This window comes from Chiloscyllium punctatum, chromosome 24, assembly GCF_047496795.1.
Source record: "Chiloscyllium punctatum isolate Juve2018m chromosome 24, sChiPun1.3, whole genome shotgun sequence".
NCBI classification, from domain to species: Eukaryota; Metazoa; Chordata; class Chondrichthyes; order Orectolobiformes; family Hemiscylliidae; genus Chiloscyllium; species Chiloscyllium punctatum.
The window spans coordinates 76,307,714-76,333,518 of NC_092762.1; the positions used below are offsets into that span (position 1 = coordinate 76,307,714).

General features: G+C 39.9%; 1 protein-coding gene across 1 annotated transcript in view; it reads left to right on the forward strand.

Annotated features, from left to right (window-relative positions):
• LOC140494708 (guanine nucleotide-binding protein G(q) subunit alpha-like) overlaps window positions 1-25,805 on the forward strand; it is a 108,573-nt gene that overhangs the window by 69,221 nt on the left and 13,547 nt on the right. Inside the window, exons 2-4 of the mRNA XM_072594220.1 lie at window positions 327-511; window positions 13,758-13,912; window positions 23,449-23,577. Of these exons, the coding sequence (XP_072450321.1) occupies window positions 327-511; window positions 13,758-13,912; window positions 23,449-23,577 (469 nt within the window). The remainder of the gene's footprint in view (window positions 1-326; window positions 512-13,757; window positions 13,913-23,448; window positions 23,578-25,805) is intronic.

Consider the following 25,805-nt stretch of genomic DNA (forward strand, 5'->3'; position numbering starts at 1 on the left):
TGCCAGAGTTGATTTAATTTTTACCCCTTAAACACCGCATGTTCTCCATTGCATCATCTGTCCTCTCTTCTCCCCCCCCCCCCCCCCCCCCCCCCCCCAAACATTTTCACCAATGCTGCATGGTAAACTAAAATTAATTTCAACCCATTACTTTCTTACGTTTCTAATTTTCTCTTCATTTAAATGTTTTAGTGAAGATGTCTTCATTATGGAATGGATTTTAATAAATGTAATCAGCATGCCACAGGGTTTGAAGTAAAGATGATATGGTGATATATTCAAATTTTCAGTCTGTTTGCTGATGTTGTGCAATTGTTCTTTCCTAGGTACTGGTGAAAGTGGCAAGAGTACATTCATTAAACAGATGCGAATTATACATGGGAGTGGCTATTCGGATGAAGACAAACGGAGCTATACGAAGTTAGTCTACCAGAATATATTCACTGCCATGCAATCCATGATCAGAGCCATGGAAACTCTTAAAATCCAATACAAATATGAACAGAATAAGGTAAATTTCTAAAAGCAGGTAGAGCACTTGTTGCAGTAATTTATATTCAACTGTCAATGTCTGCAAACTGCACTTTTTGCCATAAAAAGAACAATCTCGAAGCTCGCCCACCGCACTGACTTTCACTTTGGTCAATTGTTTTCTTTAATGATTCTTCCTCTTGATGATGAAAATAAAGTTCCCTTTTGTCTTTGTTATTCCTGGCAGATAGCAAACCTTTACCCACGTTGTTGCTAATATTATTTATAAATGCTAGGAACTGCACAAAATTAGATTGGACATTTATTTGAATAATCTGCTCCCCTTCCTACAGTAGGAAAGTGACACTTTGCATCACCTTAACCTGATGCCTTAATGCGTCAATATTACTGAAATCAGAAACCTGTTTCATCAAGAATTGATCCATGTGACGAATAATTCAAATGAGCATGGTAATAGAGATTTTTGAATTTATGCAGTTTGCATTTATCTCTGAACAGTAATCATTCGAACTGGTAAGTAGAATTAAAATCAGATGATGTCAGGCATTGATTGACCAATGTATTATCACTAGGGATGCAATTTGGAAGCATTGCACACTGGGAAAAGCAATGTCGATCTTCAAAAGGATTTTGAAACGATAGTGGAATGGGCAGGTTGTGGCAATTGAAGTTCAATGCAGAGAAGTATGAGATGATACAGTTATGTAGGAAGCACATGAGATACATTATGAACTAAACTATATAGCTGTAAATTGTGTGCAGGAGCAGAGACTTGAATATATGCACATGGAAGTTAATAAAAAGTGGTAGGATAAGTTTTTGATTTTGGTTTTATTGTCATGTGTACTGAATTAAAAACAAAAATACATAAGTACAAGGAAAGGTGCATATAGAATCTTAAGAAGGTAGAAAAATCAAAGATTGCAGTAATTGTAATACAGTATCATCTTCTTAGTTTTAAGCAAATGAACAAACAAAAGCTGTAAAGTGCAAACAATACAGTATTCTTAAGTACTTAGCCACTGTTGGACTACACATCAAGGAATCACCTCGAGATTGGAAGTCCATACTGAGACCATGCTGGGCTGAGAGACCGCCACGTCGATCCAGGTGGCCAGTGCACTGGGTCTGCACTGAGTCCAACGCCGGGAAAAGAAAGAGTATGCAAGAGAATGTAAATGTTATGCTGAACTTGTGACTAAATCCAGAATATCGTGTGCACTTCTGAGCACCACACTGTAGGAAGAATGTGAATGCATTGGAGAGATTTTAAGACAAGCTTACAAGAAATATTCCAAGGATGAGAAACTTTGGTTATGAGAATAAATTGGAAGTGTTGGGACTGTTTTCATTAGAGAGAAGGCGAAGAGAAGATTTGATGGAAACTTACAAAATTCTGAGTAGTCTTGTCAGTGAAGACAGGAGGAACGATTGACACTTGTAAAGGATCAAGAATGAGAGGGAACAGATTTAGTGATTTCATGCAAGAAGCTGTTTCACACAGCAAGTATTAGGGTCTGGAATGCATTGTCTGCAACAATGGTGGAGGCAGGCAAATCCAGATACTTGAGAGACATTGTTTCTGTTCATGGAATCATTTAATGTGCAGAGATATGGGGAAATGGAAGGAGAATGACGCCAAGTCTTTGATTTGAATGATTTGGATATGAACATAGGAGGTATAGTTAGTAAGTTTGCAGATGACTGCAAAGTTGGAGGTGTATTCATCAGCAAAGATGGTTACCTCAGAGTACAATGAGATCTTGATCAGATGGGCCAATGGGCTGAGGAGTGCCAGATGGAGTTTAATGTAGATAAATGTGACATGCTGCATTTTGCAAAGGCAAATCAGAGCAAGACTTGGACACTTAATGGGAAAGATCTGGGGTGTGCTGCTGAACGAAGAGACCTTGGAGTACAGGTTCATAGCTCCTTGAATCTAGAATCGCAGTTAGATAGAATAGTGAAGAAGGCATTTGGTATGCTTTCCTTCATTGCTCAGAGTCTTGAGTACAGGAGTTGGGAGGTCATGTTGTGGCTGATCAGGACATTGGTTCAGCCACTTCTGGAATATTGTATGCAGTTCTGGTCTCCTTCCTATCGGAAGGATGTTGTGAAACTTGAAAGGGTCCAGAAAAGATTTACAAGGATGTTATCAGGTTTGGAGAATTTGAGTTATAGGGAGTGGCTGAATAGACTGGGGCTGTTTTCCCTGGACCTTTGAAGGTTGAAGGGTGATCTTAGAGGTTTATAAAATCATGACTGGTATGGATAGGGTAAATAGGCAAAGTCTTTTCCCAGGGATGGGGAAGTCCAGAACTAGAGGGCATAAGTTTAGAGTGAGAAGGGAAAATTTAAAACTGACCAAAGGAGCAACTTTTTCATGCACAGGGTGATACGTGTATGGAATGAGCTGCCAGAGGAAGTGGTGGAGGCTGTGCAATTAAAACATTTTATAAGGTATTTGGATGGGTATATGAATAGGAAGCATTTAGAAGGATATAGGCCAAGTGCTTACAGATGATACTAAATCAATCTAGGATATCTGGTTGGTATAGACGAGTTGGACCAAAGGGTCTGTATCTATGCTGTACATCTCTGACTCTATGCCAAATGTAGTGGGTTCTGATATCATGTGATAATTCTGTTCTTTCTTGATCTCTCAAAATAAGAAAAGTGCGTAATGGCCATGCTATTTAAAGTAATGGGGCCAGAATTGCATTATAGCCAATCCAAGTAAGGTAAGCTCATGTTTGACAAGTAACAGTCTAAATTCTTCAATCATGTCGAAGAAACATACGTTATAGCAGAAGGGACTGTACTCATTTGGAAGTCTGAAGACATTATTGGCTGAATGGCCTCCTTCTGTACTGTAATTATTCTGTGATTCATTGCAGTATATGGCCCCAGTTAGTCATGAAGGCATCACCACAGTGTTGATATTTTTAATTAGCCTGTTCATGGGCCTTATTACACACCTGGAGCAGTCGAGATTGAACTCCGGTCTCCGAGCATGGGCAGGGTCACTACCAGACCTGTCCATGTGGAGTGAGGTTGTAATAACTTTTTAGCTAATGTTTGAATTGGCTTTGTTTCCTTGTGAATGAATCATGTCATTTTGGTGTGGATTATTTTCATCCATTTTTGGATGTTATCGTTGCTGACAGGGCTGGCTTTTGTTGCCCATCTGTAGTTTCCTTTATGACATGGCAGTGGTCTTTTTCTTGATTTTCTCCCTTGGCATGTTGATATTACTGCCTGAAGTCATCTAGCAAAGCCTTTGATTGTAGGTGTCATCCTTGGTGTGTGCCATAGCTATCTTTTAATGGGTGAGAATACCAAGCTTTCTTTCCTAAAGGCCTTCCTAACTGCCCGGCCTTCAGGACAACATACAACCCTGTCACTGTGGATGCTGCAAGTCATGCCAGAGTTTCGAAATGGATACCACTATTACATGTGGGAACACTACCCACTATGTACGCGGCAGGTACTATAACTCGGCCAATGTTGTCTATCTCATAAGCTGCAGGTAAGGGTGCCCTGAGGCACGGTACATTGGTGCGACCAAGCAGAGGCTACGGCAACGGCTGAATGGACACGGCACAACAATCAGCAGCTAGGAGTGTTCCCTCCCAGTCGGGGAACACTTCAGCGGTTCGGGACATTCAGCCTTGGACCTTCGGGTGACCATCCTCCAAGGTGGACTTTGGGACAGACAACAAAGCAAAGTGGCCGAGCAGAGGCTGATGGCAAAGTTTGGTACCCATGGGGATGGCCTCAACCAGATCTTTGGGTTCATGTCACTCTGAGCTGACCCCACTGTGCTACACACACACATTCACAAGCACTCACTCACTGATTCACACGCTCACGCGCACAGGCGCACGCACGCACGCATACTCTCTCATGCACACACTCTTGCACTCGCTCTCTCATGCACTTTCCCCCTCTCACCTGCAGTGCAGACCTACACAGTCTCAGACTGTGTTTCATACAAGCTCACATTCACACCGCCTCTCACGCACCCTCTCACAGACTTTTACTCCTTTACACTCAGGCACAAGCATGCACACTCATAGACACACCTCCCCGTGCGCGTGCACATGTACATTTGTGGGGTGAATTTGTACTTGCAGAATTACATTTTATTTTGCTGAAAAACTGCACGAATCCATGTAAGATTGTGTAAATCCCTTTTTTAGAGACATTTAGTTTGAACATTGGGACACAGACTTTAACTTGAAACCTTCAATGCATTGTCTGAGCTGACATGGCACCCATTGTTAAAGTACTTGAGAATGTAACTTTAAAAAAATTCTGGGATTTACATATGAAAGAATTGAAATTAACATGGTCATTCCAAAAGGTGAGAGACTTAATAAACAATCCAAGTATTTTTCAATATATCATTTCAGTTGCATTACAGTAAACTTTTGTTCTGAATTCTGTCTTACACAACCACCTGATCAAGGAGCAGCACTCTGAAAGCTAGTGCTTCCAGATAAACCTGTTGTACTATAACCTGGTGTTGTGTGGTTTTTAACTTCATAAAGGCCAATAGCAAATCATATGACTATTTGCAAAAGTTCAAGAATTTCCTGATTAGTATTATTTGCAAGTTTTTCAAATTGAATTCAAACTTTTCAACTGTGTTAGTGGGATTTAAAATAGAACGTTACAGCGCTTGATGTTCGGCCCTTGATGTTGCGCCGACTTTTGAAATTAATCTGATGCCCATCTAACCTGCATTGTTCCATTACTATCCATATGTAGGTCCAATGCTCATTTAAATGCCCTTAAAGTCGGTGGATCTACTACTGTTGTAGGCAGGCCGTTCCGTGCCCCTAAGAAAAGAAGGCCCCCCTCATATCTGTCCTGAGTCTATCACCCCTCAATTTAAAGCTATGTCACTTCATGTTAGCCTTCACCATCCAAGGAAAAAGGCTCTCACTGTCCACCCTCTCAAACCCTCTGATTATTTTATATGTCTCAATTAAGTCACCTCTCAACCTTCTGTCCAATGGAAACAGCCTCCGTTCCCTCAGCCTTTCCTCGTAAGACCTTTTTTCCATACCAGGCAACATCCTAGTCAATCTCCTCTGGACCCTTTCCAAAGCTTCCACATTCTATAATGCGGTGACCAGAACTGCACGCAGTACTCCAGGTGCGGCCTTACCAGTGTCTTGTACAGCTGCAGCATGACTTCGTGGCTCTGAAACTCAATCCCTCGCTTTTATGGATTTGTGAAATCCCTAACATAACTATTGGGTCTTCATATCTTGTAGCACTTAATCTGAATAATTAAACATTTGGCCCCTCAGCTGGTTCGTAATGTAGCGATGCTGCTGGAATGGCTTTAATTCCCATGTCAGTTGAGGTTACCATGAAGATTCCTGCTTCTCATCCTTTCCGCTCACCTGAGGATTGGTGACCCTCAGGTTAAACTTCCATCAGTTTTCTCTCTATAAGAGCAGCTATACAGTCCTCTGGCAACTTATTCTGTAAGGTCCTGTTAACAGCAGTAAATGGTTGGTGTTATTGGCTGAGGAAAAGATATTAGCTAGACTATGAGATGAGCCCCTGTTTAAACAGTGTAATATGTACTTTAAATGTTTATCTGAACCACTGGAGCAAGCAGACATAGAGATGACGCCATCTGGTGTCAGCCGAGGTTGTGATCAAGTTCGAGCATAGAGTTTAATTATGAAATTGAATGGCATTGGATGAACCCCTTATTTGTAGCAGGATGCAGTGTGTTTGCTAAATGTTCAAAACTTGCTCAGCGGCAGAAAACAAAGGGTACTGGTTGACACCTGATTTTGCATCGCTTTCAAATAAGTATCCACAGATCTCTGTCCTCTGACGTGGAGCTGATGGTGTTGGAATGGGCTGGACACAGTCAGAAGTCATACGACACCAGGTTATAGTCTAACAGGTTAATTTGAAATCGCAAGCTTTCAGAGCACTGCTGCTTCGTCAAGTGAAGCGCCATCAGATGAAGTGCTCTGAAAGTTTGTGATTTCAAATAAACTTGTTGGACTATAAGCTGGTGTCATATGACTTCTGACTGTTGGACTATAAACTGGTGTCATGGGACTTCTGACTGGCGTCTTGTACACGAAGACACATTTGAAGAAATTATATCAGATCTAAAGCTTGCTTAAAGAGTAGTTGATCAGTTCTTTTGTGGGATGTGGATGTTGCTGTCAAGTTCAGCATTTGTTAACCATTGCCAATTCAGTGTAGCTTTTTCAATTATTTCACAGGGCAGTTGAGAGTAAATCTCAAATCTAGCAATTAATGAACCACATGGGTTTGTACAACAATCTCCGTTTTTCATGACACCATTTCATTTCCAGATATCTTAATTGAATTCAAATCGCACCAGCTGTCATGGTGGAATTTGAACTCATTTCCAGAGTCTGGGCCTGTGAATTATTACAGCAGTGTCATTCCTATTATGCCATCTCTTCTCTTCACAGGTTGAGCATGGGAGAGAGGTCGGGCAATATAGGAAGGCAATTCCAGAGCTTTGAGCTTAGGCTTCTGAAGACATGGCTAACCAAGGTGAAGCAATTGTAATTGGTACTGCACAAGACTCCAGAATTTGAAAATTTCAGCTATCTTTGAGGGTTGTGGATTAGAGGAGAATGTAAAGACGGGGCATGGTCATGGAGAAATGTGAAAATGAGAATGCAGATTTTAAAATCAAGACGTTGCTTCTTTGGGAGCCACTACAGGTCCAGAAGCTGATTTGGAGTACAAGAGTTGCTGAGAGTTAAGATATGAGCATTAGTCTTTTGGATGACCTCAGATTTATTGAGGATAGAATATAAGGATTTGAATTCTAATAATGTAAAAATTGCAGTCTGTTAAGATTAATCCCCAGTTTGAGATTTGATTGTGTTCCTATTCTTGTTTCAACCCTTGGCAATGTTCGATATGTAAAACCAGTTTCAGGTTGCACTGTTTAAAGGATTTGTTTCGTGAACTCTATGATATATTGGTAGAATTTTCGTATTTGTTTAATGCAGTACAGCCCCAGATGAGTATCCTCTGTTTAACTGACCTTTCTTGCATGAAATTAAGCAAAGAGTCTCCAAAGGCTATCTAAGCTTTGGAGATACTGCAGCTAAGACACATTCACACATTTACTTCCAGTTAGCATCTTTCCATTTGAGAGATGATGAGAATGCAGACTCAGAACTTTACTGAAGTCCGATATGATTATCTGCACTATGTTTGGGTGAACAATCTGATTCTGGAGTGGTAGAAGTCTGCCACAAGGCCCAGAAATTCAGTTTCTCCTTACCAACCCTGAGTCACTTATTCTCCTTAAACACCTTAATGATTTCATGTTGTTCAAATGTAACTACACCTTATTTCTTAATTATTCTTAATCCAATTGAAAGGACTTTTGGTTTTGACTTTGAACACTGTTATTTCAATATTATCAGGGATGTTTTGCTTTTCTAAAGTTATGCCAAATGCTAATATTAACACCAGGCCTTGCTTTGCTTCACCATCCTTGCACTCTACCAAGTGTAAAATTAATAATAATTAAAAAGTGGAGAGAGGTGCAAGTGTTTTGAAATCTCCAAGTTGTACCTCATTTGTGATAAACCTATCTATTCAGCTGAACTAATAAATTTGACCAGAACACTAAAACATTTTTATTGTAGTACAATTAGAACAAATTCATCAATGTTTTATGTTTGGTGCTGCCAGATGGTGTTTTCATGCTTTCAGTCATTGTTCTTTCCGGCCTCTCCAGCCAATTCCTGTCATAATTGTAAAACAGCCACCATCTAACTGCAATAATTTTATTCTTAAAAATTTGTACTTCCAATAAATGGATAGCCTGATGTTCTTCCCTGTCCAATCTCTCTGGCTTATAGTCCATCCAATAGATAAGTGACCTGAATATTGAGAGTTGGATGACCAACTTGGAAAAAGTTGTACTGATGCATTTGAGTCTGAAACAAATATTCAGAAATTAAGGAATTTGTTATAAGCCAGCAGTATTTTGCTCTTTATCCCTCCTGTGAAATATATTCATAAGTACGTCACAGTTGCACAAGTATGCAAAGTTTTAAGAATGTACAGGTTTGTATAATGCTCTCTTCAGAAATGAGGTTTGACTGCTTGTCATTGTACTGTCTGTGTGTAGAGACACTAACCATTTTTTAAAACTCAGTAAGTAGCTGTATTCAGGAGCAAAAATTCCAAGTATTTCTTCATTTCAAATAATGTTCAACTTCTGACTTTTTAAAAATTTTTTTTACTAATGTTTGGCATTAAGGTCATCACCAATACTAATTAAATGCCTGCTTTAATATCATCTTAACAAATTGACAGGTTATTTTTCTTCACATTCGTTGAGTTTTAGGTAATAATGAAAAGCAGCGTACATTCACTTGCATTTGAGCATAAGGGTTTAGCTCCCCTACATTTATTGGATTGCTACTGACCTACTCAGATACCTTGCATACATGGGCTGTGCCTGACGGCAGCCACTTTACTCGTTGTCTACTGATGCTACTTCGTGAGGCACTCTGGATAGCTTTTCTCTGTGGGAATTTGTCAATCCACTTCAGATCAGTATATTGTAAGGATATGAGGGCATTACATAAATCATGCACTAAAGTGAAGGAAAATTCATCAAGTTGGCTGGAAGATAATCTTTCATTCTTGCTCTAAAGATGTCTGGTTTAATGATTTTTCTTGTAATTTGTATGTTAGTTAATAGATCTCCACAAGTCCAAAGCTTTCCAAAACTTAGTTGTCGAGACCTGATAATTACTATAACTACTAACTACTACTAATTACTATATAGAGTCGATCTAGCAAAAATCTTTGTGAGAAAACCACAATTTATCCCTGTTTGAGAGTTTACTATTTATTGAGAGGAGGTGAGGTTAAGTGGTTCCACCAGGCAATTACTGAGTCAACTGTATTTAAGAGGTAATTTGAGTCGACCTGTAAAACGTTATTAGATTTATTAATACAGTAGTAACAATAGTGATATTAATGGTGTTAAAACATTCCAAGTATTGATCCTGAATGCAGAGCTGGGAGTTAAATTTCAAGGGAGTGTAAATTAGAGAATCATTGCTAATCTCTTAGTTCTTCAACCTGTTTTACCTGTCAGTTTAGTTCCTCATAGCAAGAAATTGCCAAATTATCCTTTAAAAATTGATCATATCATTTGAGACTAAGCCTGCTTTCAGAATCAAGACTAATTCCTCTTTTTAAATTATTTTTTGCAAGGGGTGTACTGTTTTTTCTCATCACTGTCTGGCAATTTTCCCATAACAGAGGTAACATTTACTAAATGTTATTGTTTTGTATATTTCCAGCTTGAAAGTGCGAGTTCTTTTGATCTTGAATTCCATCTGTTTTCAATCAAGTTCATTGCCAAGCCCGTCTGCTTCGCAACTAAGTATCACCGAGACCTAGTATTTGGTCTACATCTGCCTGTTTAAACTAGAAATTACTACTTTTGTACAGGGAGTCCACATTTAAAATCAGTTGCGTTCCTGAAAATTTAAATTTTAATTGAAAAGGCTTTAAGTGAAGCATTGGTTTCCATAGAGATTAATGTTAAAACCAGAGTTGAGGTTCTTCAAGATCTTCCTTAGAATGCTTTTAAAATACACTGGTGCACTTACTTTGAAATGCACAACCACCCATGCCTTAAACAACTCAATTTCTACGTTGCTAAATGAAGTAACAGTTAAAATAAACTATGTTTAAAAATAGTAAAGAAAACTTCTACTTAATGTGCCCCTTGTAGTAAACCTTCTGAGTGGAGCCAGGGTGGTGGTTTGACTATCTGTGGTCTGCACTAAAGGGGTTTATTCTTGTTCGTTGGACTCTGGACCAGCTGCTATGGCCATTATTTGTTCTTTGGTAACTTATTAGGGTCTGCAGTGCCCCTTGACAGTTGCCACCTTGTTCTCCTCAGTGTGGCTGTGCTTCTTGGCTGGCTGCAGTTATTGCCCCGTCCTCTCCCTTCTCACTTCTTGGTCGTGGTTGGATTTACTAGCATTTATTTCTCTCTCCTTCTGTGTTGGCCAGTGTCACAAGGCTAAGGTTCCTGCCTTGGGATGATGACACACAGCTCATGGGGAAACATGGAGGAGTTGTCTGGGTTTTGGAATGATAGCTACTTGGTCTAGATGGAGTTTGGTGGCTCTTGTTCATTCTATTGGTTGTAGACCACCACCTCAAGGCAGGAGGTGCACCTGCCAAGCACTGACCTGTCCAGTTCCCTGTGGGCAGGGAGAGGGTGGGGCTGCTGAGCACAGGTGAAACCAGTGCCCTGGTGGGGGATGCCTCGCCAAACTCAACAATAGCCAGTACCTTGCATGCTGGAGAGGTAGCACAATAGTGTCTGGGTGGGGTCCCTCCTGCATCCTACGTAGCATCTTGGCTGAATGGGTGACAGTGTTTTTTGCAGGACAGTGTGGAGGCTGATGAGCGGGGAAATCCTGGTGAAGACCTGAGGCAGTGATGCACCATAGGGAAAGTTTGCATGTCAGAGAGGGAGTGGTCACTGCCAAATTACCCCATTTTGGTCAGTTTCGTTATTGCAGTAAATTGGATTAGTATAAATCATGATACTTGGTAACATTTCTGGTTCTAATAACTCAATTTCATGAAACACCTCTAAAAGGAACAATGTTAGTCGTTGATTCCCTGTAACATTAAAAATATGTTCTTTAGGTGTATAGTTTAATTGAATTTCTGCAATACTCTTGACAAGGTCAATGGCATCCACCTTTTAAAAGATAGCAACTTTTTGTTCTATAATGAAAATATATCATGTCCTTGAGTTTTCAAACTCCGATGCTGGTGCGATAAAGAAAGTGAGGCCTAATATTCATGAGTTTAAATCACAGATGTACACTGTTTGAAGTTATGTTGAAAAATGTCTTCAAGTAGAGAAGGAATGTCCATATGGCTAAAAGTACTGATTGTTTGGTGAATGCTTGTTACCATGTTTTCCCTAATTTCAGATTTGTTTAAGGATTCCATGGAATTTTGAATTTGATACTAGATTTTGAATCCAGGGTTCCAAAATGGTCAACAGGAATTCTTTCACAGAGATTTACTTACTTAAAGAAAAGAATGCTGTCTACTGTTCAACAGTAACTTGAATTTATATTATAGTTTAAGCAAAATGGTTTAACTTGGAAGGGATATGGTGCACATATTAAAAATGTGCAGCAGATTGTATAAATTTAGCTTGTATTGTTTTGTATTTGCAAGATTGATGAGGGGAGGATAAAAAGTGTTTATAATGGATTTGTTAGAATAAAAGAAAAGCGTTTTCTTTGGTAATGGAATTGTTAAGAACTTGCAATGCTTCAGGCTCCAGCAATGAATTCTAGCATTATGCAGAGTGGTACCATGATAGGTTATGTGTGCTTTGTGTGTTTGTCTTTAAACAACTGAGGGGTCTACACGTTAAAGTAGTAGTGCATTTCTATTAAGGAGGCTGAAATGAAAGAGGAGACTTTGGTACTGAGGAGCACCTCACGGGAGAGTTTGTTGAATCTAGTCAGGTGTTCGAAGCCGAAAGTCACTCCCTTCAGGCTGTTGCTTAGTCAAGAGGAAAAGGCTCCATATAGCAGATCTGTCTTGTTAGCTTGAGAAATGTTCTAAGGAATTGAGGACATGGCAGAATGTCGCTGAATCTGTTCTGGAGGGAGAAAGAGCAGCCAAAGGAAGTGTTACTACAAATGCGAACTGTTGTGCTGAGCTGTGAAGAGTGGGGAGCTCATTGAAGCCCAGGAGTCATTTAGTAGCGAAAAATGGGAGAGAAGGCAGACTGCAAATGGTATTCGAACCATGCAAATATTGGATTTACAGAAATGCAAGGTCAGCATCAGCTTTAAGAAACTAGTAGTTTGCGAAGAGTTCGAATAGTGTTGTGTGTAGGTGTTAAAGAGTGCAGCCTCGAATTCAAAGGAGTAGAGTACAGGGAAATAGATTCAACCACTGGAAGGTGAATAATAGTTAAAACAGTCCGTGACCAGCAGCTTTGAAGCATTCAAGGATGGATTTTCAGATGAGGAATTGTAATCTCCAGTAAAGGAGGCCAAGATCGGGTTGCTTAACATCTGGGTAGATTGCAAAGAAATCCATGGAGTCCGTTGAGACCACATATGTTACTTGAAGTGATCCATGGGTGGTTGTTTGTACAAACAATAAAATTCATGGGATGTGGGTGATTTGTTGCCTGTCCCTATTTGCCTTTGAACTGAGTGGTTTGCTAGGCCATTTCAGAGTGCAGTCAAGAGTCACCCACGTTGCTGTGGTCCTGCAATCGCGCACAGACTGGACCAGATGAAGATGGCAGTTTTCCTTCCCTAAAGGACATCAGTGCACCAGTTGAGTGTTTACAGCGGACGGCAATGGTGTCATGGTCATCTTTAGACTTTTAAAACCACATTTTTTTATTGGACTCCAATTCCACCATCTGCCATGTTTAGATTCAAGCCAATGGTCTAAAAACATTTCCTGAGTCTTCGGATTACTTTTCCAGCAATGTGCCATCAAGCCTCCACCTTCCTGGATGGTTTGCCTTTGACACACATTTGTCTGATTAATTTTGGATATTAGAACATAAGTCGCATGTTGTTTTACACCTCTAACTCTGTACCTAATAGAGTTCATTTTATATATTCACTTTATTCCCTTGATGGAGCTCAAACTTTAACTTTTTTTTAAACCTAAAAAGATACTGGTCCCTAACCGCTTGGTAACATAAGTTTGGTGATCTTGACTGAGATTGTAAGAGTTCAGAGTAAGTGGTCTTAACACAGGATTAGAACGTGTTAGACATACAAGTGTCTTCACCCTTAAGGCCAAGAGAGCAGGGTGTGGAGTTAGATAGTAAATACCTGCCTATCCTGCAGTCAAAGGAGCGGTCCTTATCACTCATGGTTTTATGCTTAGTTTTTGCTTTTACATAATCAGTACCTTATGTATTTAGCTTGATGATGGATAACAATACAGAGGAACCTCGATTATCTGGCATTCGATTATCCAAATATCGATTATCCGGCAAGATCACAAGATCCCGATGCTCAGCTAAACTATGCTATCCGGCATTCGATGATCCAGAATTTGATCAACTGACCGAAATATTCCCTGCCCGTGTCCTTCGGATAATTGAGGTTCCTCTGTAGATGGTAATTCCTTTTGTTGAAGAGCCAAGTAGAGAACCAATTATATTTTCCATTTTTGTTCTTTAGGCGAATGCACAATTGATTCGCGAGGTTGATGTAGAAAAAGTAGCATCGTTCAATAGCCCATATCCAAGTGCAATAAAAACTCTGTGGAATGATCCAGGAATTCAAGAATGCTATGATCGAAGGCGAGAGTATCAATTGTCAGACTCTGCTAAATAGTAAGTACGTGACTCGTTTGGAGCAACTTGGGTGAAACCAGGATACGAGACTTGTGTGACTTCTCAAGTCAACGAATATGATCTCTGAATGCTTTGAATACAAAACAAAGCTCTTGCAAACTTATATATTTATAACTGCTTTCATTATGTAATTGTCATTTTGACCTCAGTAGACTTCCTAACGGGTTGTCCACATACCACAAATTGTGAAATCCAATGTAGCACCGCATTCTCTAAGCTGGTTTTAGACTTGACTCACACTTAAACGAAGAGGATTACCTCTGATTACAACAGGATCTGGACCAGATGGGCCAATGGGCAGAGAAGTGGCAGATGGAGTTTAATTCAGATAAATGCGAGGTGCTGCATTTTGGGAAAACAAGCCTTAGCAGGACTTATGGTAAGGTCCTAGGGAGTGTTGCTGAACAGAGATCTTGGAGTGCAGGTTCATAGCTACTTGAAAGTGGAGTCGCAGGTAGATAGGATAGTAAAGAAGGAGTCTGGTATGCTTTCCTTGGTCAGAGTATTGAGTACAGGAGTTGGGAGGTCATGTTGCGGCTGTACAGAACATTGGTTAGGCCACTGTTGGAATATTGCGTGCAATTCTGGTCTCCTTTCTATTGGAAAGATGTTGTGAAACTTGAAAGGGTTCAGAAAAGATTTACAAGGATGTTGCCAGGGCTGGAGGATCTGAGCTACAGGGAGAAGCTGAACAGGTTGGGGCTGTTTTCCCTGGAGCGTCAGAGGCTGAGGGGTGACCTTAGAGGTTTACAAAGTTATGAGGGGCATGGATAAGATAAATAGACGAAGTCTTTCCTGGGGTCGGGGAGTCCAGAACTAGAAGGCATAGGTTTAAGGTGAGAGGGGAAAGATATAAAAGAGACCTAAGGGGCAACCTTTTCACGCAGAGGGTGGTACATGTATGGAATGAGCTGCCAGAGGATGCGGTGGAGGCTGGTACAATTGCAACATTTAAGAGGCTTTTGGATGGGTATATGAATAAGAAGGGTTTGGAGGGATATGGGCCAGGTGCTGGCAGGTGGGACTAGATTGGGTTGGGATATCTGGTCGGCATGGACGAGTTGGACCGAAGGGGCTGTTTCCATGCTGTACATCTCTATGACTAAACAAATTGAGAAAGCAAACTGAATTGATGAGGGTCCAAATTCAAACATGAGCAACAACTCCTAGTTTAACCTTTTATGCAATGCTTGAGGCTAAAATATACTGCAAATAATTATAATAAAAATTTTGAATTCATTCCTTTGATTTAAATAACAAAATCTGAAGAACTTTGTGAAACCCACTGGAACCAATGTGTCCTATTCCCTGTCTGGTGATAGACTTCAAATTTAATCATTTGATATGTTTGTAAACCTCTTAAAATGACGTGATACTTTCATGTCTCTAACAAAGCAAATTTTGTATTGAGAATTCTTTGGTATGACTTGGCTTTAGACTCCTTACTTGACTCCTTACTTCCCATTGTGTTCGATTATTTTGAAATTGATCAGAAGTGTTGTCATATAGCACCTTTTGTAAGTTGGGTAGTGTGATGCGTTCTATATAGCATTATTTATTTTTAAAATGTGGTAGCATAAAATTTCACCTGTTTATACAATTTTTAATCTGTCTACTTTGCAAGCAAAGTTATTGGATGTACTAAACTTGAGTATTGTTTTTAAAAAGAAAGACATTTTGTTGAAGTCTTTTGTGTCTTGCATTCGTCAGGACAATACAGTGTAAGTGTTGTTTCTTTTTGGCTTATAATCATAAGGACAATTGCATGAAATACCAAAGAGGTGTTACGAAATGTGCCTTGTTTTCAGCAATGCCTTTTTGGGTAAAAAGAAGGCAATATATTGCAAACTCTACTGAATTTGGGTTGCATCTATAGTATCAGTTTGGTTTTATTAAATAATATAATCTACAGGTTCTACATAGACTGAAGTGTGATGGTACAAAAAAGAACTGAAAAATAGAGACTTGTTACATTTTGATAGAGATCTATTTCCACCCTCAACAACAGCTGTCTGTCAAGTGCACTTCACAGAACTTGCAATCATTTCCTCAAGTTTGTTGCCAATCTTGAATTCCCAAACAATGCCTAGGTGAGATGACCTTTGTGTTGGGGTTCCCTTAAATGGCAGATCATTAATCCTATGCCATTACAGTTCAAATAGACAATAACAATTGAGTAAATTGTTCATACAATCGTGAAGAATGACGCTTGCTAAGTCACTTTATCAAGACAGTTGTAATACCTATCTTATATATTTTGGAAAAATAGGTTCTGGAGTACAGTATATAGGAAAGAGATAATAAGGGAATACTGTGTGGAATCATCAAAATTGGTGTCAATCAGTATTTCAAGAGGATATTAAAAATATATGGGCTTAGTTAAAGATATAGCATAAGACTCTTGCTTTCTCAATGTCAAATTACACTCTTGAACTAGATATCCTAGCTCTTGAAGGGATAAAGTTTTGAATTCTGGTAAATTATTATTGATAGTCCATTTGGAGATTTCAGATACTTGATATTCTTAACAATGTTCCAATTATTTCACGGATGAAGTATTTTCTGTGTCTGATTTTCATTCCACATAAGAAAATAAAGGGACAGCCACTCTACTAAAGATTGTGATAGCAACAGATTTGGCCAATAAAATGTGACGTGTCCAAAAGCATTGACTATCCAATTCTGTCCGTTTATGAAATTTTCAACTTTTGCAGAGAACTTGGACCTGTTCATTGCTACTACAAGTGAAATAGATTTAAGAAATTAACATATTCGTATGTGCAAGAATAATCCAATCTGGCCAACTACAATCTCGTCCGTATACTCCCAATCATTAACCAAGTAATGAGATGTCAATTGGTGTTATTAAGCACAATTTGTAGCATTTATTGACGAGAACAAATTGTTTAATATGGGTTCCTCAAGGCGTATCACCTTCTGATCTTGTTTGAAGCAAGTCTGCAATATGGACTAAAGAGCTTTACTCCAGAGGTGAAGTGACAGAGGTTGCCTTTGATATCCAGTTAACATCTGACTAAGTATGGTATCCAAGAGCCTAAGCAGAACCTGTCATTAGGATTTGAGATCAGCAGAGAAGTTCCTTGCTGCTTGGAGCCAACCTTGGGACAAAGCAAGGTGGTTGTGGTTGGGGTTCAGTCGTAGTCCTCTGGTATGACTGTGGGAGTTATTCAGGGTGGTTCCCAGAGGGTTGTGAATCTATGGAATTTCCTGCCCAGTGAAGAAGTTGAGGTTTTGTCAGTAAATGCTTTTAAAGCTAAGGTAATTTCTTTAACAGTAAAGGAATCAAGGGTTTTGGTGAAAGTGAGAATAAGTGAAGCTGAGGCCACGAAAAGATCAGCAATGATTTTATTGAATGGTGGAGCAGGCTTGAACATCCAGATAGTGTACTCCTGGCCCTAGTTCTTATATTCTTATGTATCTTAGTTCAGATATTTTTAGCTGTTTCATCAATGACCTGTCCTCCATCATAGGTTAGAGTTAGGGATGCTTGTGAATGATTTTGCAATATTTAGGAGCATTTGTACTACAATGTCTGTTCACCATCCAGAAGATACAAATCAGTAGAGTGATGTAATACTCTACACCTCCCTGGATGAGTGCAGCTCCAGCAATACCCAAATAGGCACCATTAGGACAAAGAAGGCAAAGTATGCCATCCACAAGAGGCACTGTAGTGACTCACCCAGGTACTCTTGACAGTACCTGTGACCTGTACCACTTAAAACAAGAGCAGCAGATTCTTGGGAGTCCTGCCACCTGCAAGTGCCCTTCCAAGTGCCACGTGATCATAACTTGGAACTATATCGCTGCTCTTTCACTGTTAATGGATCAAAATGCTGAAACAATTTTTCCCCCCCTTGTAACAGTGCTGTGGGTGTACTGCACTGTCAGTTCTACAACTGTTTGAGAAGGCATTTAATTCATATTTATTCATGGAATGTGAGTATTGCTGATTGGGCCAGCATTGATTTCCAACATATAGTTTCACTTGAGATGGTGGTGGTGAATTGTTGCCTAAAACTGCTGCTGTGCATTTCTGTAGCTATTCCTACAATGCTATTAGAAAAGGAGTTTCAGGATTGGCCTGAAGTAATGGCAATAAATTTCCAACTCAGAATGGCGAGTGACTTGTAGGGGAGCTTGCACTGGTGGCATTCCCATATATCTGTTGCCCATGACTTTCTGGATGAAATTGGCCCAAGGTTTGTTAGCTGCTAAAAGTCTTGCAGCACATGTTGTTGTAGGTGGTACACACTGCTCCTACTGAGCATCACTGGAGGAGGTGGTGGATCTTGGTGATTATGATGTCAATTAAGTGGGCTGCCTTGTTCTGCTTCGGGTCAAGCTTTTTTTTCAGATTAGATTAGATTACGTAGTGTGGAAACAGGCCCTTCAATCCAACAAGTCCACACTGACCCTCCGAAGAGCAACCCACCTAGACCCATTCCCCTACATTTACCCCTTCACCTAATAGGCAATTTAGCATGGCCAATTCACCTAACCTGCACATTTTTGGACTGTGGGAGGAAACCGGAGCCCCAGAGGAAACCCACGCAGCCACTGGGAGAATGTGCAAACTCCACACAGACAGTTGTCTGAGGTGGGAATTGAACCAGAGTCTCTGGTGCTGTGAGGCAGCAGTGCTAACCACTGAGCCACTGTGCAGCCCATTAAGTTTCTTGAGCTATACTCATTCAGGTAAATGAGTCTGCCATTAAACTACTGATATGTGCTTTGGGGAGTCAGGAGGTGATTTGCTCACTCGGATTCTAGCTTCCGGCCTGTTTTTTAACCACAGTCTTTGTATAGATTAGATTAGATTAGATTACTTAGTGTGGAAACAGGCCCTTCGGCCCAACAAGTCCACACCGCCCCGCCGAAGCGCAACCCACCCATACCCCTACATCTACCTCTTACCTAACACTACGGGCAATTTAGCATGGCCAATTCACCTGACCTGCACATCTTTGGACTGTGGGAGGAAACCCACGCAGACACGGGGAGAATGTGCAAACTCCACACAGACAGTTGCCTGAGGCGGGAATTGAACCCGGGTCTCTGGCGCTGTGAGGCAGCAGTGCTAACCACTGTGCCACCGTGCCGCCCAGTTCAGTTAGTCCATTTCAGTTTGTGATCCATGGTAACCCTAGTATGTTGCTAATGAGGCAAGTCAGGGATGCTAACACTGATGCCAAAGACTGATGGTTAGATTCTCTCTTGGTAGAAGTGGTCACTGCTTGACGTTTGTGTAGCACAAGTGTTACTTGCCATGTGCCAGCCTAAGTCTGAATCATTGTCCAGGTCTTGATGCATTTGGATATGGTCTGCTTCAGTGTCTGAGCTTCGCAGCATGCGTCTTGTTGGCTTTCTGTGAACTAATTGAGTTAAACATTGTTAAACAAGATTTATTTTGCAGAGGTGATCTGCTAAAATTGAATTGAACGTTAAATTTGTGGGAATCCAATCATTTATACGCTGTCCATTGGGCCCTTGGTAGTTGCCTTGTCATGTTGAATGCTTTGCTACTTTCTGATTAAATTTTAAGAAGTCCTCACTCCAATTTGAAGATCCATTTATTTTGGGAAGATAAAATTTTGCATATCTTTTATAGTGCCCTCACTACAAGTGATGTCATTTTGATTATCTCAAAGAGCAGTGGAAACTGAACATTCTGAACTTGAAGATAACTTATTATAAACGAGCTTGAAACTAGTTGACTCCAATTTCAGTAATTGTGAAAAAAAGATTTCCTTGGTTCCTTTTGGTGCTTGTCCAGCTTGAAACTGCAGTTTTATGCGTTTAATTATAGACATTCAGTTTTGAAAACAAGCTAAAATTCAAATTGCTGTTAACAAACTTACTTCCTTACGCCAAAGATTTTTGTATTCCTAATTCATTTATTCAAATCTGATGCAAGAAAATGTCTATGCTTAAAATTCCAGCCTTTATTTCTGATTGAAGTTCTCCTCTGTTATTATTTGGGTCCATCTTTTTTTAAATTTAGATAATCTTACACTTAAAAACGATCACCCTCTTAGCCTTGTAAAGTGGCATTACATCATACTTCACTTTCTATACTGCAGGACATGTCAAATTAATTCATGCTTCCAGTAGCATGCATATATTGTACACATGCAAACAAAATATTGCAGTAGGCCACATAATTTTATTTTTTTGCTTTAAACACTGAGCACTTCTAAGAGAAGCTTTTTAATTCTTTACTCTCAAAACAGGTTTGTGATGGTGTTCAAACTTGAAACATTCAGTTTTTATCCCCTGACAGTAAGTAGAAATCGTAGTACAATTTTGATGTTCTCCATAGCAACTGTTCTGTCAATTCGTGTAACGGAGGGTGGTAAAATTGACTTGTGCTGTCTTTATATCAAGCTATTTTTCTGGATTAGTGGTGCTGGAAGAGCACAGCAGTTCAGGCAGCATCCAAGTAGCTTTGAAATCGACGTTTCGGGCAAAAGCCCTTCATCAGGAATAAAGGCAGTGAGCCTGAAGCGTGGAGAGATAAGCTAGAGGAGGGTGGGGGTGGGGAGAAAGTAGCATCGAGTACAGTGGGTGAGTGGGGGAGGGGATGAAGGTGATAGGTCAAGGAGGAGAGGGTGGAGTGGATAGGTGGAAAAGAAGATAGGCAGGTAGGACAAGTCCGGACAAGTTATGGGGACAGTTACTGAGCTGGAAGTTTAGAACTAGGGTGAGGCGGGGGAAGGGGAAATGAGGAAACTGTTGAAGTCCACATTGATGCCCTGGGGTTGAAGTGTTCCGAGGCAGAAGATGAGGCGTTCTTCCTCCAGGCGTCTGGCGGTGAGGGAGCGGCGGTGAAGGAGGCCCAGGACCTCCATGTCCTCGGCAGAGTGGGAGGGGGAGTTGAAATGTTGGGCCACAGGGCGGTTTGGTTGATTGGTGCGGGTGTCTCGGAGATGTTCCCTAAAGCACTCTGCTAGGAGCCGCCCAGTCTCCCCAATGTAGAGGAGACCGCATCGGGAGCAACGGATACAATAAATGATATTAGTGGTTGTGCAAGTAAAACTTTGGATGTGGAAGGCTCCTTTAGGGCCTTGAATAGAGGTGATGGAGGAGGTGTGGGCGCAGGTTTTACAGTTTCTGCGGTGGGAGGGGAAGGTGCCAGGATTGGAGGGTGGGTTGTTTGGGGGCGTGGACCTGACCAGGTAGTTGCGGAGGGAACGGTCTTTGCGGAAGGTGGAAAGGGGTGGGGAGGGAAATATATCCCCTGGTGGTGGGGTCTGTTTGGAGGTGGCGGAAATGTCGGCGGATGATTTGGTTTATGCGAAGGTTGGTAGGGTGGAAGGTGAGCACCAGGGGCGTTCTGTCCTTGTTACGGTTGGAGGGGTGGGGTCTGAGGGCGGAGGTGCGGGATGTAGACAAGATGTGTTGGAGGGCATCTTTAACCACGTGGGAAGGGAAATTGCGGTCTTTAAAGAAGGAGGCCATCTGGTGTCTTCTGTGGTGGAACTGGTCCTCCTGGGAGCAGATCTGGCAGAGGCGGAGGAATTGGGGATACGTATTCGCCCAGTTTAAGTCCACCTTCTGATGTCTACCAGTACACGTTTTTCTGAAGATCCTCTGATCATTGTGAACAAAGACCATGGATTAATTGGCTCAAAACTTGGTCTTTTGAAATTTAGTTGCTGACACCCCTGTCTTGAGTGTAAGTCGTGGTGTGTCTGAATTAGTTGTGGTCCTTTTATTCCCTCACTGGTTTGTTTTCCATTGTAGTAGCTCAATGGTTAACACTGCTCCCTCACAGCACCAGGGTCTTGAGTTTAATACCACCCTCAGGCGACTGTGTGGAGTTGCATGTTCTCCATCTGTCTCCAATTGTCTTATCTGAACAACTGATAGGTAGCTAGTTTCCTGACTGCAGAAGTATTGCAACCTGTCTGCTGTCTGGGATTCCATCAGTTGCTCAGACAAGGCAATTGGAGACAGATGGAGAACAAGGGTTTGTTCTCTGAAAGCCACCACTTGGCTATCTTTGCTCACTCTTCTTTCAACCCTCAGCTAGAAAGAAAAGTATAAAGTACTTGCCTTGTTGTTGCTGAGCCCCCATTGAGCCCTCTAATTTGTCAGCACCTTCTGGAAACCTGAACACCGGTTGAGGCCTGTGATGGGCTGAGAAGCTCATCATTCGGCTCTTTAACTACTGTGCGCTAAGCAGCTTGAGTTTGAGTGGTAGGGGTGGCATGTTCGTCATTGCCTTTCGCACTCACCTCAACTTTAAACGACATATTGGAAAGTTCCACTGCATGTATAAATATCATGAGCAGATTCTGGGACCTTTGGATAACAAGGGCTGGGCACCATTCTAGTGCAAACTAATTAACTATTTACACCAGATGCATAGACATGGCTGAATTGGACTTTAACCTTCTTCCATCACATTTGACATAATTTAACATCACTGATTGTTAAGCCCAAATACTACTAATAGTGATTTCTGCAGATTTTGAAATTAACGAAATGTGACTTCAAGTTTTTACAGTGTAAATTTCCTTTCAATATAAGGGTCTTCATGTCCTCAAAGGGAACCTCCACTATCCGCTAAAGGAAAAGGGCAACAGGTACATGAGAACAACAGCACTTCCAAATTCTGCTTTGTACATGTTCTGTTAACACTGGCGTGGACTGATTTTCTTTCATTGTCACTGGGTCAAAATCCTGAAATAAAAACATGTGACAGCACCCTTCAATATTTGGACTGCAACAGGTGAAGGTGACCCCATCCCCACCACTTTCACTGTTAATGGGTAATATAGACTAATCTTGCCAGTGACAGCTATCTGTGGGATGAGATGTGGATGGTAATTTGATTAACCGAAAGGTAGGACATTTCACTTAATGAAGCTGATCATGCAAGAAAAATAAACCAATTTCTTGCCTATTTATTCTCATTCAGTCCTGTGATCACTTGGATAAAGAAGGAAACTGCTGTGCTATTTGGCTGTTCTAAATGTTTTATCCAAGTTATAACTCCACCACTCCCCTTTTACTGTTGATCTGTCTCCACATAATTTTGTTTAGCATTAATTCACAATGGTTTCAGCCAAAGGCTAATTTTCCATTGAAGTTTTTGTGTTACTGTCTCATTTTTCCAGAAATTTGTTTTGCAGATGATGAGCAAGAACATTTTAAACATACGTAGGAAGTTTTCTTTTCTCTTTGAGCATTGTATTGTCAAGGTGACTGTCAACTGTTGTTAGATTGTGGCTGCAGGTGAAATAAAATTTGTCACTCGGTTGTCCTGAGAACATGCTCCTTGTATCATGAGATGTAGCTGTAAAATTCACTGAGATACAGAGGTCACCAAAGAAAAATATTCTGTCCACCCCTCTCCATTTCTCTTAGAAAATAAAATAATCCCTAAGGGATATTCATAACACACATTGGGAAGCTCATTTGCACATTTATAGTTGGGTGTTTAATGCGATGATTTTTGTATTTATTTGTTTTTCCTTCATTTATAGCTATCTTAGTGATTTGGATCGTATATCGGATCCTGCCTATCTGCCCACTCAGCAGGATGTCCTTAGAGTTCGAATCCCAACTACAGGGATAATTGAATACCCATTCGACTTGCAAAGCATCATCTTCAGGTAGAAGGTGGTTCCTGAAAATCCGTAATTGATTTTATCTGCCGCATTGCATTTTCATGCATGCTCATTCTGGAAATGGATGTTTTTACTGAAATCTGTCTAATACTTTTTGTAACGAATTTGGTCCTTTCTTTTTTAAAAGGAAACTAAAATATTGCTGTGAATTTATGCCTTATTCTTCATTGTTTTCTGTAAGATGATTTATTTGGTGTAAAGCTGATTTGAACAAGTGAACTTAAGTAAAATTTAATAACAGTTCACATTTATACTAGATTGGAAATACTAAGAGAAGTCGTCTGTACTTTGGATAAATAGGACATGTTTCCATAGAAAATTAGGTCGTTCAGTTTACTGTAGTGTTATTTTAGTCTACCTCTACAAGGCATCATTTGTCAAACTGGTAAGCTGCCATGTCCTATACACCAGGGACTAAAGACACTCTGCCTAGAAGCTTTCTTTTCTTTATAAGAAAGCTAGTATTCACATTTCCTTGTTCTTTGCCCTTAAAACTTTTGATGTGTTGATTTTCATTTATGTTCTGGTTTCTGAAAACTTTTATGCAAGGGTCATGAAAGTTTAACCTACCCTCTTGCACAATACGATTTGTGGTGAAAATGTGTGAGCAGCATTATTGTTTTGTAAAAATAGAATAAAATGGTCCTTCACCTAATCATAAATAGAGCTTCAAGAAATTTTTAAATTGCAGGGCCTGACCTTGTGCCAGGTTTTGTTTGCGGGCATATAACAACTTCTGCTGCTGTCCGGTATGTTCCATATATGAAGCACCAGCTGCTTAAAAAGTTGAAAGAAAAATTGGTAATGAATTTCTCCTTTTGTTAGTCTTTTTAATGTAACAGATTCAATTGATTTATAATTGAATACTTGAGTTTCATTTCATAAAAGTTGCAGGATCAGTGGAACTTTGTGCCATTTTTATTTTAGTTTGAAGAAATTCCTGCCTACCATTGAATTCATGCATTCTTCATGGAATATGTCATTATGACTGAGATAAAATACCTCAAATATAACTATTTCTCTTTAATTATAGGAAATTGATTATCAACACTATAATTTAGATTATTGATGAAGAGATGAAAGAACATATTTCAGTCCCATTTAAGCATTTTTTTTTGGATACTGGCATGGTTAAAAAGATGGCTGTGCTGTTTAAGATTTGTGGGTTGGCATCTTAAACCATCTCAAAATGTTAGACCTCAGATATTTTTGTTCTTTTTCATGTTACTTCCAGTTAGATGTTGCACAATGAATAAACAGTTTAATGTGACTGTTAAAACCATTTCAAACTTGTTACTTTTAAGTATTTTATATACATTAACTGCTTGGATTAAAAGTTTGATTTTACATTTTGCAGTCTGTGTTAATGTTCGCAGTAATTAAATTCAAATAAAACGTTTAACTGTGTTAACGTAATTCCTTTCACAAAGTCTATGCCTTTGTACCTGCTCTGCATTGGTAATTGAAAAGTACCATTTTGACTGCATCTGCTACTAATGCTGACATGGAATGGCATCTTCTTTATATTAATCTGAATGTTTACACTTTCTTGCTTATTTGGAGTTAATAATTTCTCACAAATCACTCAAAATTATTGTAGTATGAGGCAGAGAGCAGATGTGAAGCAACTGATTGCCTTAGCTGGTTTTCTCAGTCAGAAGAAGAAAGAGAAAGGGTTATTCCTATCGCTGTTAGGAAAAGTAAAAGCTACCATTTTGGAGTATTTGCAAATGTTATTTGGGATTACTGCTCTATCCTGAGTGTTCTTTTTTGCCTTACCTAAATAAGAACCATCATTTTAAGAACTGTTTTATTTCCTTTCCCTGCTTTTAAATCTTTTATCTATGGCAGCATATTTTTGACTCCTCAACCACTGGAATTGCCTTACTTCATCTAGCTTGTCTCATCCTGATCATGATATTATACACTTTCCTGTCACACAATTATCTGCATTTTACAAATAAAAATAAGAACCAGTCATTCAAGTCAGTTTTCATAATCGTGTTTTCTCTTACTAAGCATTTTCAATGTGTATTTTCAAAAGACTTAGTATTTATTCCTTGTTATTTGAAGCTCTGTGCTGCAGACAGTACTCTGACTGACTTAGTAAGAATTAAAATAGATGTATAATATTTTGTTTTAGATAAAGGCATTATAAATCAGTGGCGATTAATTTTTTTTTACTTTATCAAGTGATCTTTTTGGAAAGCTCG